The following is a 16,277-nucleotide window of genomic DNA, read 5'->3' on the forward strand; positions in this document are numbered from 1 at the left end:
GATCTTTGCGTCCTCACTCTCCACTGGAGTAGTACCGGATGATTGGAGGGAGGTGAATGTTGTTCCTCTATTCAAGTAAGGGAATGGGGAAATCCCTGGGAATCCCTGGGGATGCAAAGATTGGGAGAATGTGCAAACTCCACACGGACAGTGACCCAGTGCTGGGATGGAACCCAGGTCCTCGGCGTTGTGAGGCAGCAGTGCTAACCACTGCGCCACTATGCCGTCCAAATCAGATGATTTAAGTTGCATTTGATTCTTTCTATTTTCATGGGCGCGATCTAATGTCCTCGCCGTGCCCTCCTTGGGATGCAACAAGGCCGGTAAATCTTGTCAGAAGCCTCTCGTGAGATAAGCGGGCTCGTTACGCCTTGCGAGATCTGACAAGATCTCGTGAGTCTTCGTGATCTTGATCTCGCCCTCAATTAGTCTAGATTTGCATATTCAAGTGAGTAGCTAGTCTCACTTGATAATGTCTGCGCTGGAGTTACCCAAGGCACAGGATCGAATGGCCTCACCTCGGGAGACCACGAGTGAGTGCTGCGTACGCGTTTCACAAACGTGAACCAGGCAAACCGGCATTTGGCGGGGGGAGAGATCTCCCAGGTGATCGGGGGCCTCTCGGTGGTCAGGTTCTGGGAGGGTGGTACCCTGACACTCATACTACCAGGGAACGATGGCAGCCACCCTGGCAATGTTAGGGTGTCCAGGTGGCATCTTGCTCATGCTGGGGATTGGGCACAGGCGTGCCCTGCCCTTATGAGGAGCACGGAGGGGAGACGACGGCCTCGAGGACCCCCTAATTGGAAGTTGGCGCATTGAAGGGCTGTGTCCTGAGGCCGGAGTGTGGCAAGCTGAGCTTGTTCGTGCAGGAAATTAGCCTCCGTGCAATCTCAGGAATTCCATCCATCCATTCGTTGGTTCGGGGGGGCGGGGGGGGTGCTGGGTTCTGTGCGCTGTCTGGCGGTCCATCTCATTCAGGTGCTTGCTGGCACCTCACTCATCTCTCCAGGCTTTTATTTTTTTTTCAATATATTTTTATTCTCCTTTTTCACATTTTCTCCCAAATTTACACCCAACAATAAACAATAATCAGTAACAAATGCAATGTCAATCCCCATATCAATAACAAGGACCCCATCCTCCCACCAAACCCCCAGACATTAGCCCACATGTTAACATAAACAAATGACAAAAAGGAATTAGGAATCCCCCATAGTCATCATTAACACATACAGTCCGCCTCCCCCCAACCCTCCCAGCAGCCCCCCCCCCCAATTCTCGAAATGAATAACGCCCATGAATTGTGAAACCCCTCCATCCTTCCCCTCAGTTCAAATGTGGCCTTCTCAAGCGTCTAGAATTCCAATAGGTCCCCCGCAAGAATTCCAGCAGGTCCCCCCCCCCCCCCCCCCCCCCCCCCCCCCGTCTCTCCAGGCTTTTATTTGCCTTTTCTGTTCTGTTGGTCCCTGGAGTTGATGCCGCTTGGCATGCCTTGTCCTGATGGTGTTGGCGGAGGGTGAGGGGTGTTTTCTCCCGATTGTAGCGGGCTATTTCGGGCTTCAAGTGCCTTTTGTCAAGTTTTCAGGAAGAGAGCCCCCTTTCGTGTATCCACTCAGCACATCCCCGTCACCGGACATCCTGGGGCCTCAACGCTCCGCAATTACTACTGACGGCTGGATCTAATTGCAGAACCCCGGATAGGTGTCGACAGACTCCAATATAAATCACGCTGCTTCCCTTGATGTCAATGACAGAGCACTTGAAATGATAGCATGCACTGTGTAATCACAAGCTGCGCCTCCAGACGGCAACTTTATTCATCGACTGTGGATCTCAAGAAATCTGCTGCACAAGGTCCATGATTTTCCAAATATTGTTATCAACAGACAGGAAAATCATAAACTGTTAGTTGATGACTCCCACGAGTTGGTTCCCCAGGCAGCGCAAGATCTTGAAATTACCACTTGTGTTTATGCCTGTCAGAAAAACAACCTTGCATTTATATAGCACCTTTCATGACCAAGACACTGTAGAGCACTTTACAGTCAATTAACTGCCTTTTCAGTGTAGTCCCTGATGGAGGAAAAACAGCAGCCAACGGGCATGCAGCAGAAAAAGCTCCCACAAAAACCTGTGTGAAGCGACCAGCTATACTATTCCTATGTTGTTAATTGATCGGTAAACATTGGCCATGATATCAGGGATAATTCCCAGATTGTCTTTCGAATAGTACTATGGGACATTCTTTTATTTGAATTTTTCCGATTGAGGAGCAATTGGCCACTCCACCTACCCTGCGCATCTTTGGGTTGTGGGGGTGAGACACATGCAGACACGGGGAGAATGTACAAACTCCACACGGACAGTGATCCGGGGCCGGGATCGAACCCGGGTCCTCGGCACCATGAGGCAGCAGTGCTAACCACTGCGCCACTGTGCCGCCCTTATGGGATTTTAAAAAAAATTAACCCCGCCTCAGAGGTCAGGCAGAGTCCGTCTCACCTGGAAGATGACACCTCTGGCACTGCAGTACTCAGTACTGCACTGGAGTGTCGGCCTTGATTTGTGCGCTCAGGTCCCGAGACTGAATCTTTGGGCCCTGCCAAAGGTGGGAACAGGGGTGAATGGGGCCTGAAACTATCAGGCTTCCAGTCTGGAGGGTGGGTGTAGCACTCCAGGCAGGCCTACAGGCCCCTCTCTCCCTCCCTGCCTGGGCATGCTGCTTTCCTGGTGTCAGCCATTTTAGCGGGTGTGGATTCGGGGGTCAGCAACATTACCTGTAAGGTAGCTGATTAGGATTGTTCAGTGATGGGAGAGTCGTAGTTTAATTGCCTGTAGGTGGGCACCCAGTGGCAGTCTGGAGGGTGGGTGCAGCACTCCAGCCAGGCAGCTCCCCTCTTTGTCTGCCTTGGTACGGGTGCAGGTATCGCCATAGGCTGTGCTGGCGAGGGATTCCTCCTGCTACAGTGGTGGTCTTGGCTGCTGTATCTGTATTTCTTTAAATTCAGGATTGAACAATGTTGGAAAGAAAGCACCTTCAAGTTGAAGCGTCCTCTCACTTACCCAGTATCCTAAGCTGCTCTGCTCAAGCAAGAAAGTCTTATATTCACCCTCCAGCTTCAAGAGTCTTCTCACCACCCTTTGGGCAGAGAACCTGTCTCCATGGCAATTCAAGGGATGTCTCTCTAAAATCCCAAAGAGTGACTGTTTTCCCTGGGGATAGGTTCAGGATTCGGACACAGTCCTGACTACTGTTCCCTGACCACAGAGGGAATATCCAATCCTTGCCAACTCACAACGTTCTAATTCCAAGGTGAGAGTACTACCAATTGAACCGCAGCTGGTATTTATTAGCGGGGACTGGGAGCCATTGCTGGTTGAGGGGGAGGGGGAGGGTAAAAAAAAAAAACACTGAAAAGGCCTCAAATATTGTTGGTCTTGCAGGGGGCTAGCTGCCTGGGCCGGAGGGGCAGTAGCAGGGAATGACTTGGTGCCGAGTCATGGGCAGTACGGTGGCACAGCTGCTTCACAGCTCCAGGGTCCCAGGTTCGATTCCCGGCTTGGGTCACTGTCTGCACGTTCTCCCCGTGTCTGCGTGGGTTTCCTCCGAGTACTCCGTTTCCTCCCACAATCCAAAGATGTGCAGGTTAGGTGGATTGGCCAAGCTAAATTGCCCTTCGTGTCTAAGAAAGGTTAGGTGGAGTTACTGGGTTATGGGGGATAGGGTGGAGGCGTGGGCTTAAGTGGGGTGCTCTTTCAAAGGGCCTCTGCAGACCAGATAGGCCGAATGGCCTCCTTCTAGACTGTAAATTCTATGATTAACTATGATCAGTCCATGGACTAGGAGTTAGGCGTGTGCCCCTCTGGATCGGGGTGGCCATTTGCTGCAATATGTGTATCAAATGCCCCTCTCTGGTGCTACTTACAGGCACCAGCTGACGGGCTCTTTTGCATTAATTCTGGCCCCTGCGGTTACAACCCTCACTGGACCTGGAATTGCTCTCAATTTGCGTCGGCAGAGTGTTGATCCATTTGCATGTCCTGACTCGCTTACTGAATAGCACCTCCAAAGGAAGTGTGAATCACACGCTATTCAGTGCTGGTGGGAACACTTAGGGCGCGATCCAACGACCACGCTATGCCAAAAAAGCAGCTCGCTGCGACACAGCGAGGCCGTTGAAAGCTGGGAGACCCTGTTCCCGTGCTCTACCCGGCTCGCCACACCTCGCAAGATCCAATGCAATGGGCGGGATCACGTTTTAGCAAGTCTGCATATTCGAGCAGTAAGACTCAGTCTAATGTGCAGGTTCCCGAGGTGCTTGATGCATTGGGATTCAACCCCTTCGCCTCGGAGACCTCGGGTGAGTGCAGTTCAGCACTGGTCCCCACAAATAGGGACCAGACGGAACGGTGCTCATGGGAATCTCTCAAGTAATTGGAGGCCCCCAGCTGGATACCTTTTGGGCAGGGTGGTACCCTGGCAATGCTGGTGTCAGCTTGGCACCCTGGCAGTGCCAGTTGGGCATCAGCTGGCATGGGCACTGATGCCAAATTTTATGCACGCGGACGATCGGGTTGGGGTTGCTCAGTGTGGATGTTGGTGGGCTGCTGGGGGGTGGGGCGGGAACCCTCCCACAGTGCGTTCGGGCTGGTGGGGGGTGGGGAGATTGGGGATTGTTTCGGGGGCCTCGGTGATCGGGGACACCATTTAAAAATAGCGTCCCAATCTCTCGCTACAATGGCGATTTCCGGCAAGCGGAGCTCCCACTGTATAAAACGGGGCTATGTGCGGCTTCAACAACGCGTTCCCCAATCTGGCCCCTTATTCCTCACTACTCGCGTTGAATAGCATATGTGTGTCTCGGCACTGTGAACGCTGGGAAACACGCGGCTGAGCGCGTTCGCTTGGGGACTTTGTTCCCTTTAGAGAGAATTGCATCTCTCAAATGAAGAAATAAAAGAGAAAGGGATCCCATACGAAAACACGAGGCATTTGTATATTTGCAGTGCACTTTCAAAGCCAGACTGCTTTTATATTAGACAAGGAACTAAAATTGAAGCTGAGCTGTTTTAATGGAGAGAAGCAGTATGTGAAGCAGTATGTGAGAGTGATGCATGGTTTGTGTTGCTGCAATAATGGAGAGAGGTGATACAGTTTTGGTGCCAGCCCAAGTAATGTAGGGGAGAATTTTAACGCAAAATATGCGCAGATTTGCATCAGGCGGGAGGGTAAGTGTTACAAATCTGTATCCCAACGTGTTTACTTCAGGTTTTAAGTGTAGACGGCTGGGTATGTGACTGATGTGGGGGGGGGGGGTTAACACATTAAATATTGTAATAAGGTAGTGTGCCTCATTTGTATGCACCATTTTAAATTTAACTTTGGATGGATCATGAAACGTGGCAGCTGAATCTGGATTAGGACTGTTGACCGAAGACACCAGTAAGTACCTTACCACCTACCTGCTGGATCCTGTGGATCTGTACAATCCCGGCGAGTAATCCCCTCCTAGATCTATCCAATCTCCCCCTGACCTTCTCCATGAGGCCTCCTGTGGCATCCGATCTCCCTCTCTCCTCTGTGAGGCCTTTGACCAATACCCACCACCCAACCGACTGCTGGGTGTAGACCTGTCTGATTCTGCAGCCTGCTCTGGCAAGCTCATCATCAGATTGGCTACGGTGGGGGAGTTGGGGGCGGGGACCAGCCAATGACGGCACGCACACTTGGGGCGTTTTTTCTATTCCCTGCCTTTATTGTTTTTCCCCCTCCCGCCACCCTGCACCCACCCTTCCACTCCCAGTCAAGTCATTTAAAATCCGGTCCATGGTGTCACTTAGTACTGCAACGATGGACTGGCGATTTTGGCCGATCATGCTCATGCCAACACTTCATGTTTTCTTCTTTTGACAGCGTCACCACCCTCTTGTTGTCGGCTGCTTTCTGAAATTGTGAAAGGAAAAACCTCGTATGCCCAACAAATCATGAGGTCAGCTGCAGACGAGGAACTAAATTGGATTGCATGCTGCATTTTGCCTCGAGATGTTTTTCCATTTGTCTTAATTTGAGATGACTTGTGAAGTTTGCACGAGCATTCTTGCATTTCACCCTTTGAACCCTGAAGTGCTTCAATGAAAACATTCCTTTAGTTTGCTGGTTTCTTTGGAGCTGCTTTTTTGAATCTCGTAATGTCGATTATTGAAGACACGGGGATCAGTCACATTTCATAATTTGATATTTTCCAAATAAGAGGACCTGTTTCAGAAGCTGCAGAGCCTGCAGTCAATAAAACATAAAAGACACAAAGAAACATTGTCCGTAAAGATTACAATCGATTGGAACCCCCAGAAGGTTTTGTTGACATAATGATGTTTCTAATTAAATGGATGTACCGATGTGGTAAAATAATACAGAAAGTGGGTGTGGGCCTGACTGGATTGTTCTACAGGGAGCCATCACCAGCACGAGGGACCGAATGGCTTCGTTCCATGCCGTAATTATTTTGTGACTGGACAGCAATTTTGCGCTAACCAATCCACATGCTACCAAAGAAAAATAGAACCCAATGAATTATTTACTTTCGCTGTGAAGAAACGAAATGGAGGAGGCATTTCCCTGATGTATTTGTTCATTTAACTACTTCAGGATATTTTCCCTTATCCTTTGATGCCTTTGGGGAAAGGGAGCTGTCTTGCTCGTAGGATTCTGTGTGTGTAGTTGGGTTACAAAGTCTTTTTGCATTTTTTAAATGTTATGCGAATTTTACAATCCAACAATTTGCCGAAGAGATCTGAACATTAAATCTGAAGCAGCAGCCATCAGAATGTCTGACTGCATTTGAGAGACGTGATCCGAAACGAATGGAGAAATTCGAGCAGAAATATCTGATGAGCGCAGCAAACCTTTAAGCAGACCCCTTTTGCGACAAATCACACATTCTGGGCTGAAATTCTGAACTGGGATCGACAACAGCATCAGAACTGGGTCCCTAAGTCAGGTTGAAAATAGTCGCCCAGCACATGCAAAGGAATGATCAATTAATGATCCACGGGGATCGGTGCTTGGGCCTCTGCTGTTTGTGGTGTACATAAACAATTTAGAGGAAAATGTAGCCAGTCTGATTAGTAAGTTCGCGGATGACACCAAGGTTGGGGGAGTGGCAGATAGTGTTGAGAATTGTCCGAAGATACAGCAGGACATAGATAGGTTAGAGACTTGGGCAGAGAAATGGCAAATGGAGTTTAATCCGGACAAATGTGAGGTAATGCATTTTGGTAGGTCTAACATAGAGGGGACATAAACTGTAAATGATAAAACTCTTAGGAATATAGAAAGTCAGAGAGATCTCGGTGTGCAGGTCCACAGAACTTTGAAGGTGGCAGCACAAATGGACAAGGTAGTCAAGAAAGCATACTGAATGCTTGCCTTCATTGGACAGGGCATCAAATATAAAAACTGGCAAGTCGTGCTACAGTTGTATAGAACCTTGGTAAGGCGGCACTTGGAATATTGCACACAATTCTGGTTGCCACACTACCAGAAGGTTGTGGAGGCTTTGGAGAGGGTGCAGAGGAGGTTTACCAGGATGTTGCCTGGTCTGGAGGGTGTTAGGTTTGCGGAGAGGCTGAATAGACTCAGACTGTTTTCATTAGAATGACGGAGGTTGAGGGGTGACCTGATAGAGGTCTACAAGATTATGAGGGGCATGGATGGGTGTGGACTCTTATCCCAGGGTGGACGGGTCAGTCACCAGGGGGCATAGGTTTAAGGTTCGTGGGGCAAGGTTTCGAGGAGATGTGCGAGGCAGGTGGAGAGTGCCTGGAACGTGTTGCTAGGGGAGGTCGTGGAAGCAGATACATAAACAGCATTCAGAAGGCATCTTGACAAACACATGGATAGGATGGGTATAGAGGGATACGGCACAAGCAAGTGCTGAGGGTTTTGGCAAAGGTTGGTATCATGACCAGTACAGGCTTGGAGGGCCAAAGAGCCTGTTTCTGTGCTGTATTGTCCTTTGTAATGGCCTAATAGTGAGCTTGCTATCTAATTGAGGATGGCAGGAGGGCTCCCAATGCTGGAGAGTGACGAGTCTGCTCTCCAAGTCTAATGGAGCTGCAGACTGCTGATATCGGAGGGAGAGAGAGAGAGGGAGAGCGCCTCAATGTGGTAGTGCGCTTTTAACGCATTTTACAAACTATCAAAAAAAAAACAAAGCCACAGCTTCAAAGCCACCATTGTGGAAGAGGGAATATTTCCACCAGGCAGCCTATGGCTGCAGTTGTGGCCTTGTAGGCATGGCAGCTGTGGCTGGATGGCGGACCACGGGGGAGGGCGGAGAGTTGGGCAGGGGCGCTCACACTGATTTCTGAGTACTGACCGCCCCATATCGCAGCCTCCAGGCACCTGCAGGGCTCTGGGCACTATGGGGTCCCTCAGATAGATGGGAAAATTCCAGTCAGCTTGTAATCTTAGGACTTCTAAGGCTTTTAATTGCTTTAGCAAGCTACACTGCTTGCAGGCAGGTGGCATCACCTTGCCAAATTTAGATGTATTACGTAGTGTTCTGTGTAGCCATTAACCAGCGAGAGATGGTCAGAATTGTCAAGCGGAGATTTTTTGTTTTGCACCTTATTTTCACGTAGCAAAGCTCTTGGATCAAGTCTTTACCACAGGTCTTAAAAAGCAGGGCCATATGGGGTGTGCAAATTGGATCCGCTTACTTCATTTCAACTCTTGGACTCTTCAGCACAACTCTGACTGTTGAAATATAGTTCCAAGCTTGAGAAACGTTGTAGGATTGATTTATAGAATACGAGTAAGTGCTTTTGCAGAGCCTTTACAGGGGCTAAAAAGCAGCTCCATAAACTCCTGTATGGAGCTTAAGCCTTGACCATGGATTTTATAAAAAATACACATGCTTTCAATGGACATCCCATAATACTGTTCTTTTTCTTAAACTCATAGAAACGTGCCAAGGGTCAAGTGCTGTTTGATCTGGTCTGTGAGCACCTCAACCTTCTGGAGAAGGACTACTATGGACTGACATTCTGTGACTCTGAAAGCCAGAAGGTAAATAATGTTATACTACTAAACACTAAATGCACTTCTACTTTTCTTGATCTTTTATTAAGTTCCCATCGGACATTTTAAGTGGCCAGCTTCAGGCCTGCCCCATGATTAAGAACCCCCGGGGCTGGAAATCCCACCCCTCCCCGGGGACCTCCAACCATTCCTTTAACGTCAGCACCACTGGAAAGATGGTGACTGCTGTCGGTAATGCAAGGCCCAGGAGCACTTGGATGCATCCCGCGACGTCCGGGAAACGCGGGAGGCATCACCTGAGATTCAACGGCAGTTTGTGCTCTTGCTCGAGCGCAACGAGGCCAGAGACTCGCGCCCGAAGTGTCATTTGACAGCGGTGGGAAATCGCCGGTGGAAACTCCCAGCAAAACCAGCGAGAAATGACACTTACAAACATTTCTGTTAAATCACGTCCATAATTCCGATGATTTATTACCAAAAGTGTGGAAAGATGACTTTAACCCCACTGAATTGTTATAATAGTTATGTAAAGGCAGAATCAGCAAGAATTAATTCAGCGTTGATGAAACCTTCGGCAAAATATCAATTTGAATCTTGCAAAGTTTGGATGGGATTTTCTGGCCTGTTCATCAACGGGATCATCTGGCACGCCCACCCGGGATCATATGGCATGCCCACCCGGGATCATCTGGCACGCCCACCCGGGATCATCTGGCACGCCCACCAACGGGATCATCTGGCACGCCCACCAACGGGATAATCTGGCCCCGCCAAAAGTTCTGGACATTTGGCTGGGCCGCTGAATCATCTGCGGCGGGTCCCACCACTAAGGGCTGGAAAGTCTCTCTGGCGTTAGTTATGTTCTTCTAATTGTTGTCATCACAAATATTTGCACTGATTTTCAAACTCTTCCCTGAAATGTGTGAAGTGATACACTTTGGAAGGAATAATTTGACAAGGAGGTATTCAGTGAGCGGGATGACACTGGGAAGTTGAGAGGAACAAAGGGACCTTGGCGTGTTTGTCCATCAGTCCTTGAAGGCGGAACGGCAGGTTATTAGGGTCATGAAAAAGGCCTATGGGGCACTTTAATCGAGGCATGGATTACAAAAGCAGGGAGGTCACGTTGGAGTTGTATAGACCTTTGGTGAGGCCACAGCTGGAGTAGTGTGTGCAATTCTGGTTGCCACAATATAGGAAGGATGTGATTGCACTGAAACGGGTGCAGAGGAGATTCAGCAGGATGTTAGCTAATTTTTTTAAATTATAGATTTAGAGTACCCAATTCATGTTTTCGAATTAAGCGGCAATTTAGGGTGGCCAATCCACCTACCCTGCATATCTTTTGGGTTGTGGGGGCGAAACACACGCAAACACGGGGAGACTGTGCAAACTCCACATGGATGGTGACCCAGAGCCGGGACCAAACCTGGGACCTCGGTGACGTGAGGCAGCCGTGCTAACCACTGCGCTACCATGCTGCCAAGGTTGTTGAGTAATGATGAGAGGTTGATTTTGCTGGAGCAGGGAAGACTGAGGGGTGAGCTGATTAAGGCATGCAAGATTATGAGGGGCATGGACAGGGTGGATAGGGAGCAGCTGTTATCCTTTGTTAAATGGTCAATCATGAGGGGACACAAGTTCAAGGCGAGGGGCAGGAGGTTTAGGGGGGATTTGAGGAAATATTTTTTTACCCAGAGTGTGGTCATGGTCTGAAATGCACTGCCTAGGGGGGGTGATAGAGACCGGTTGCCTCACATCCTTTAAAAAGTACCTGGATGAGCCTTTGGGACATCATAACATTCAAGGCTATGAGCTAAGTGTTGGCAAGTGGGATTAGACAGGAAGTCAATGGAGACCCTGGAATGAACGCGATACTGCTGAATGCAGAGACAGATTGGGCAGAAGGCCTGCCTCAGTGCACTAACACTGTGTTGTTGTATTAAAGACCAGTAAAACAGCCCTCCAGGCCTTCTCCCTCGCACCCCCTCACCTACCCACACACTCCACATGCACTTCTACCCATGTCCATGGCCCTTCATACCCTACATGCCAACCTATGCCACCACCCTTTGACCTCCCACTTAGCATGCCAACTCACCACGGTATCCACCATGGATCTTCAGGACCCATGCTGAGAGAAGATGAAATAAAGTTATTTCAGGAAAAAGATATATAATTGATTTAAAAACCCATTCACTACATTTAACTTCCTTTCATCGTTTATAAACACAAACATTTGAATACATAGCTACTCTTCAAAGAGTCTGTAACCAATTGAAGCTGTCAATCAAATTGTGAACTGAGAGACATCATACTTTAATCATGGAACATTGTGATATAAGTTGTGCAGCATTAATCAAGTAATGATAACCCTCAGACTTGTGTCAACAGACAGAGCGAAAGAGCAGGCGCCGAGTATTTTTAACCACAGCAGACAGTTTTGTTTCCCCCAAGTATTTAAAGGGCAGGAGTTTAGATGCTTTGGCGGGTTGACAAACCCCTTTGACCTTTCAATGCGTTTATGCCCTTTTTATGCACATTCACGTCAACTTTCAATAATCCAAAGGGGCCTCTCCTAAAAGATACCTCACTTCCCCCAAATGTCTGCTTGGACCTTATCCAAAAGGGTACCTTATCTTTCCAAAAGGTACCCCATCTATCCAAGAAACTCCACAAAGTTTAGGCTTGCTCTTACCAGGTCTAACCTACACACATCATGGTTCGCAATGGTAGGTGCTGTGTTTCAGGGCGGGACTTCAGGATACAGGCCTCCGTAGCAATTTTCATACGGGCGACAAGACTCTCCATCTTTATAAAATATATGATTCTTTCATTTTTTTAAAAATCTCCTGGGGATCCATCGTCATTTTTAGGAGGCTCACCTTCAGTAATGGGTCAGTGATTGTTGGATGTCTGAAAATCCAACCCAAAACCCCCCCAACGTCGGACACGTCCAAAACATATGGATATGGTTCGCCAGCCAGCCCACACAGCACCCACACCTATCCTCCACGCTTGGAAAGAAGCGACTCATCCTGATACTGTCATGTGGGCCCTGCGCACCGCTTTGAACTGGATGAGTCTTAGCCTTGCGCACAATGAGGATGCAATAACCCTCCGCAAAGCCTCACTCCATACACCAGCCCCCAGCGCCCCGCTCAGCTCCTCCTCCACCGGGGCACTCTCTCTCTTCAGCAGTTCCCCAGACACATCTAAGACCTCACCCTCACCGATTTCCTCCTCATGTCCTGCAGCACCTGGGGTGGCAGTGCCAGAAACAAAAGCACCTCCTTCCCCATGAAGTCCCTAACCTGCAGATAGCTGAACCCACTCCCCTTCGGCAACCAATGTGTCCGCTCCAGCTCCTCCAGGTCTGCTCTCCAACTAACAAATCCCTAAAGTATTCTATCCTGACCTGCTGCCACCCCAGAAACCCCGCAGGGCAAAACCTATGATTGTCGCAAATTGGCTCCCAGGGGGATATATGCCTTCCATTCTAAAATGCTGCCGGCACTGGTTCCACACACTCAATGCTGATACCACCACCGGGCTCATGGAGTACCTGCTGGCAAGATCGGCAAGGGAGCCAGCAATAGTGCCCTCAAACTGGTCCCTTTAGACGAGGCTGCCTCCATCCGCCCTCACACCGACCGCTCCTCCACTGGCCATTTCCTAACCATTGCAATGTTTTCTGCCCAATAATAGTTTTGCAAGCTCAGCAACGCTAACTAATCCATGCCATTTGTATCCCAAAGTAACAAAAACCAGTCCCTGCCCGCTGAAGTGGCAGTCCCCTAAATTCCTCCCCTGTCCCTCGGCATTATCTTCCATTTTGAGGGGCTGGTTTAGCACATTGGGCTAAACAGCTCGCTTGTAATGCAGAACAATACCAGCAACGTGGGTTCAATTCTAGTACCGGCCTCCCCGAACAGGCGCCGGAATGTGGCGACTAGGGGCTTTTCACAGTAACTTCGTTGAAGCCTACTTGTGACAATAAGCAATTATTATTATTAATTGGGAATATCTCATTTCTCCCCATGTTGAGCTTATACCCCGAGAAGAACGACCCCATGATCCTGTCAAAGCTCCCGACCAGGTCCGAAATATACAGCAGGTGATCATCCACATGCAAAGAAACTTGGTGCCCCCCCCCCTCCCCCGCTCAATACCCCTCCACCCCATCGAGACCCTAAGCGCCATCGTCAGCGACTCAATCGCTGGGGCAAAGGGCAACAGGGAGAGTGGACACCCCTGCCTTGTCCCCTGGTGCAACCCAAGATACGCCAAGCTGACCATGTCGGTCCGACAATCGCCTCAGGCGCCTCATACAACAGGCGAACCCAGTCCATGAATCCCTGCCCAAACAGCCCCAGCACCTCGAATAAGTCCGCCCTTCAACCCGATTGAAAGCTTTCTCCGCATCCATCACCACTTCCACCTCTCAGCCCTCCGAGGGCATCATAATGACATTCAGTCACCTGCGGAAATTAGTCGACAGCTGCCAGCCCTTCACAAATCCTGTCTGGTCCTCACCTATCGCCCCCAGCGCACAATCATCTATCCACGTTGCCAGAACCTTCACCAACAGCTTTGTGTTTACATTCAACAGCGAAATCGGGCAGTTCGACCCACGTTGCAGGGGTTCTTGTCTTTCTTTAAAATGAGCGATATGAAGCCTGACACAGCGTGGAGGGGAGCTCGCCCCTCTTCATCGACTCATTGTACATCTCGACTAACAAGAATCCCAACTCCAACCCAAACGTCTTGTAGAACTCGGCTGGGAGCCCATCCAGACCAGGGGCCTTCCCCGTCTGCATCGACCCCACATGTCCTTGACGTTCCGCAGCCCGATCAGGGCCCGCAGTCCCTGCACCTTCACCACCCTCGGGAACTCCAGCCCATCCAAAAACTGCCTCATGCCCCCCCCCCCCCCCCCCCCCCCCCCCCCCACTCCATCCCCAAGGCTCTGAGATACAATTTCCTGTAAACAGCCTCAAATACCCCATTCACCTCCTCCAGGTCCTTTACCATCATCATCTCCTATCCTCCCAATTTCCCTCACCGCCACCTGCCTCCTCAGCTGATGCGCAAGCATGCTGCTGGCTTTCTCCTCATATTTATATACTGCCCCTTAGACCCTGCGCAGTTGCTCCACCACTTTACTGGTAGACACAAGCCCAAACTCTATCTGGAGCTTCTGTCTGTCCTTCAACAGCGCCTCCACAGGTGCTGCTGAGTACCTCTGATTAACCCTCAGAACGGCCTGCACCAACCTCAATCCCTCAGCCCAATCCACTCTCTCTTTGTGCGCCTGGATCGAGATAAGCTCCCCTCTTACCACTGCCTTCAGCGCCTGCCACAACTTCGAGGCGGATCATCCCTCTGTCTTATTCTGCCCCACATAGTTCCGGATGGCCACCCCTATCTTTTCACAAACCTCCTTTTCGCCACTAACTCCACACTCAACCTCCACTGTGGCCGTTGGGGTCTCCCCTTTGCCACCTTAAAATCCACCCACGACAGCGCATGGTCAGACACCACGATCAAGTCCAATCGAACCAGCCCGCCAACAGCTCCTTGTCCAGGACAAAGAAATCAATCCGGGAGTACACCTGGTGGACGTGCGAGAGGTATGAAAATTCCTTCGCCCTTGGCCTCTCAAACTGCCACATGTCAGCCGCTTCCATTCGTTCCATCAACCCCAACAGCTTCTCTGCCAAGGCCGACACCTTCAGGGACCTGGGACACGACCGGTCCAATCTAGGGTCCGGCAGCGTATTAAAATCGGGCCCCACCCCCCCCCAAAATCAGCCGGTTGGTGTCCAGATCCGGGATCGTTGCTAAAACTTGCTTCAAAAACTCTACATTGTCACAATCTAGGGCACACACATTCACCAACACTTGGGCGCCCCCCCCCATCCAACCTCCCAATCAACATCACAAATCTACCCCCAGGGTCTGTCACGATACTCTCCACGTCAAAAGCCAACCTCTTATTGATCAACATTGCCACACCCCTCGTCTTCATAGCCAACCCTGAATGGAATACCTGCCCCATCGAGCCCTTAGAACATAGAACATAGAACAATACAGCGCAGTACAGGCCCTTCGGCCCACGATGTTGCACCGAAACAAAAGCCATCTAACCTACACTATGCCATTATCATCCATATGTTGATCCAATAAACTTTTAAATGCCCTCAATGTTGGCGAGTTCACTACTGTAGCAGGTAGGGCATTCCACGGCCTCACTACTCTTTGCGTAAAGAACCTACCTCTGACCTCTGTCCTATATCTATTACCCCTCAGTTTAAAGTTATGTCCCCTCGTGCCAGCCATTTCCATCCGCGGGAGAAGGCTATCACTGTCCACCCTATCTAACCCCCTGATCATTTTGTATGCCTCTATTAAGTCTCCTCTTAACCTTCTTCTCTCCAACGAAAACAACCTCAAGTCCATCAGCCTTTCCTCATAAGATTTTCCCTCCATACCAGGCAACATCCTGGTAAATCTCCTCTGCACCCGCTCCAAAGCCTCCACGTCCTTCCTATAATGCGGTGACCAGAACTGTACGCAATACTCCAAATGCGGCCGAACCAGAGTTCTGTACAGCTGCAACATGACCTCCTGACTCCGGAACTCAATCCCTCTACCAATAAAGGCCAACACTCCATAGGCCTTCTTCACAACCCTATCAACCTGGGTGGCAACTTTCAGGGATCTATGTACATGGACACCTAGATCCCTCTGCTTATCCACACTTTCAAGAACTTTACCATTCGCCAAATATTCCGCATTCCTGTTATTCCTTCCAAAGTGAATCACCTCACACTTCTCTACATTAAACTCCATTTGCCACCTCTCAGCCCAGCTCTGCAGCTTATCTATATCCCTCTGTAACCTGCTACATCCTTCCACACTATCGACAACACCACCGACTTTAGTATCGTCTGCAAATTTACTCACCCACCCTTCTGCGCCTTCCTCTAGGTCATTGATAAAAATGACAAACCGCAACGGCCCCAGAACCTTGTGGTACTCCACTTGTGACTGTACTCCATTCTGAACATTTCCCATCAACCACCACCCTCTGTCTTCTTTCAGCTAGCTAATTTCTGATCCACATCTCTAAATCACCCTCAATCCCCAGCCTCCGTACTTTCTGCAATAGCCTACCGTGGGGAACCTTATCAAACGCTTTGCTGAAATCCATATACACCACATCAAC

General features: G+C 49.6%; 1 protein-coding gene across 7 annotated transcripts in view; it reads left to right on the forward strand.

Annotated features, from left to right (window-relative positions):
* LOC140428493 (uncharacterized) overlaps positions 1–16,277 on the forward strand; it is a 367,767-nt gene that overhangs the window by 252,339 nt on the left and 99,151 nt on the right. For all 7 annotated transcript variants that reach the window (XM_072515035.1, XM_072515036.1, XM_072515034.1 and 4 more), the window contains one exon: positions 8,969–9,073. In XM_072515035.1, the coding sequence (XP_072371136.1) occupies positions 8,969–9,073 (105 nt within the window). The remainder of the gene's footprint in view (positions 1–8,968; positions 9,074–16,277) is intronic.

The sequence above is a fragment of the Scyliorhinus torazame genome, chromosome 8 (assembly GCF_047496885.1).
Source record: "Scyliorhinus torazame isolate Kashiwa2021f chromosome 8, sScyTor2.1, whole genome shotgun sequence".
Classification (NCBI taxonomy): domain Eukaryota; kingdom Metazoa; phylum Chordata; class Chondrichthyes; order Carcharhiniformes; family Scyliorhinidae; genus Scyliorhinus; species Scyliorhinus torazame.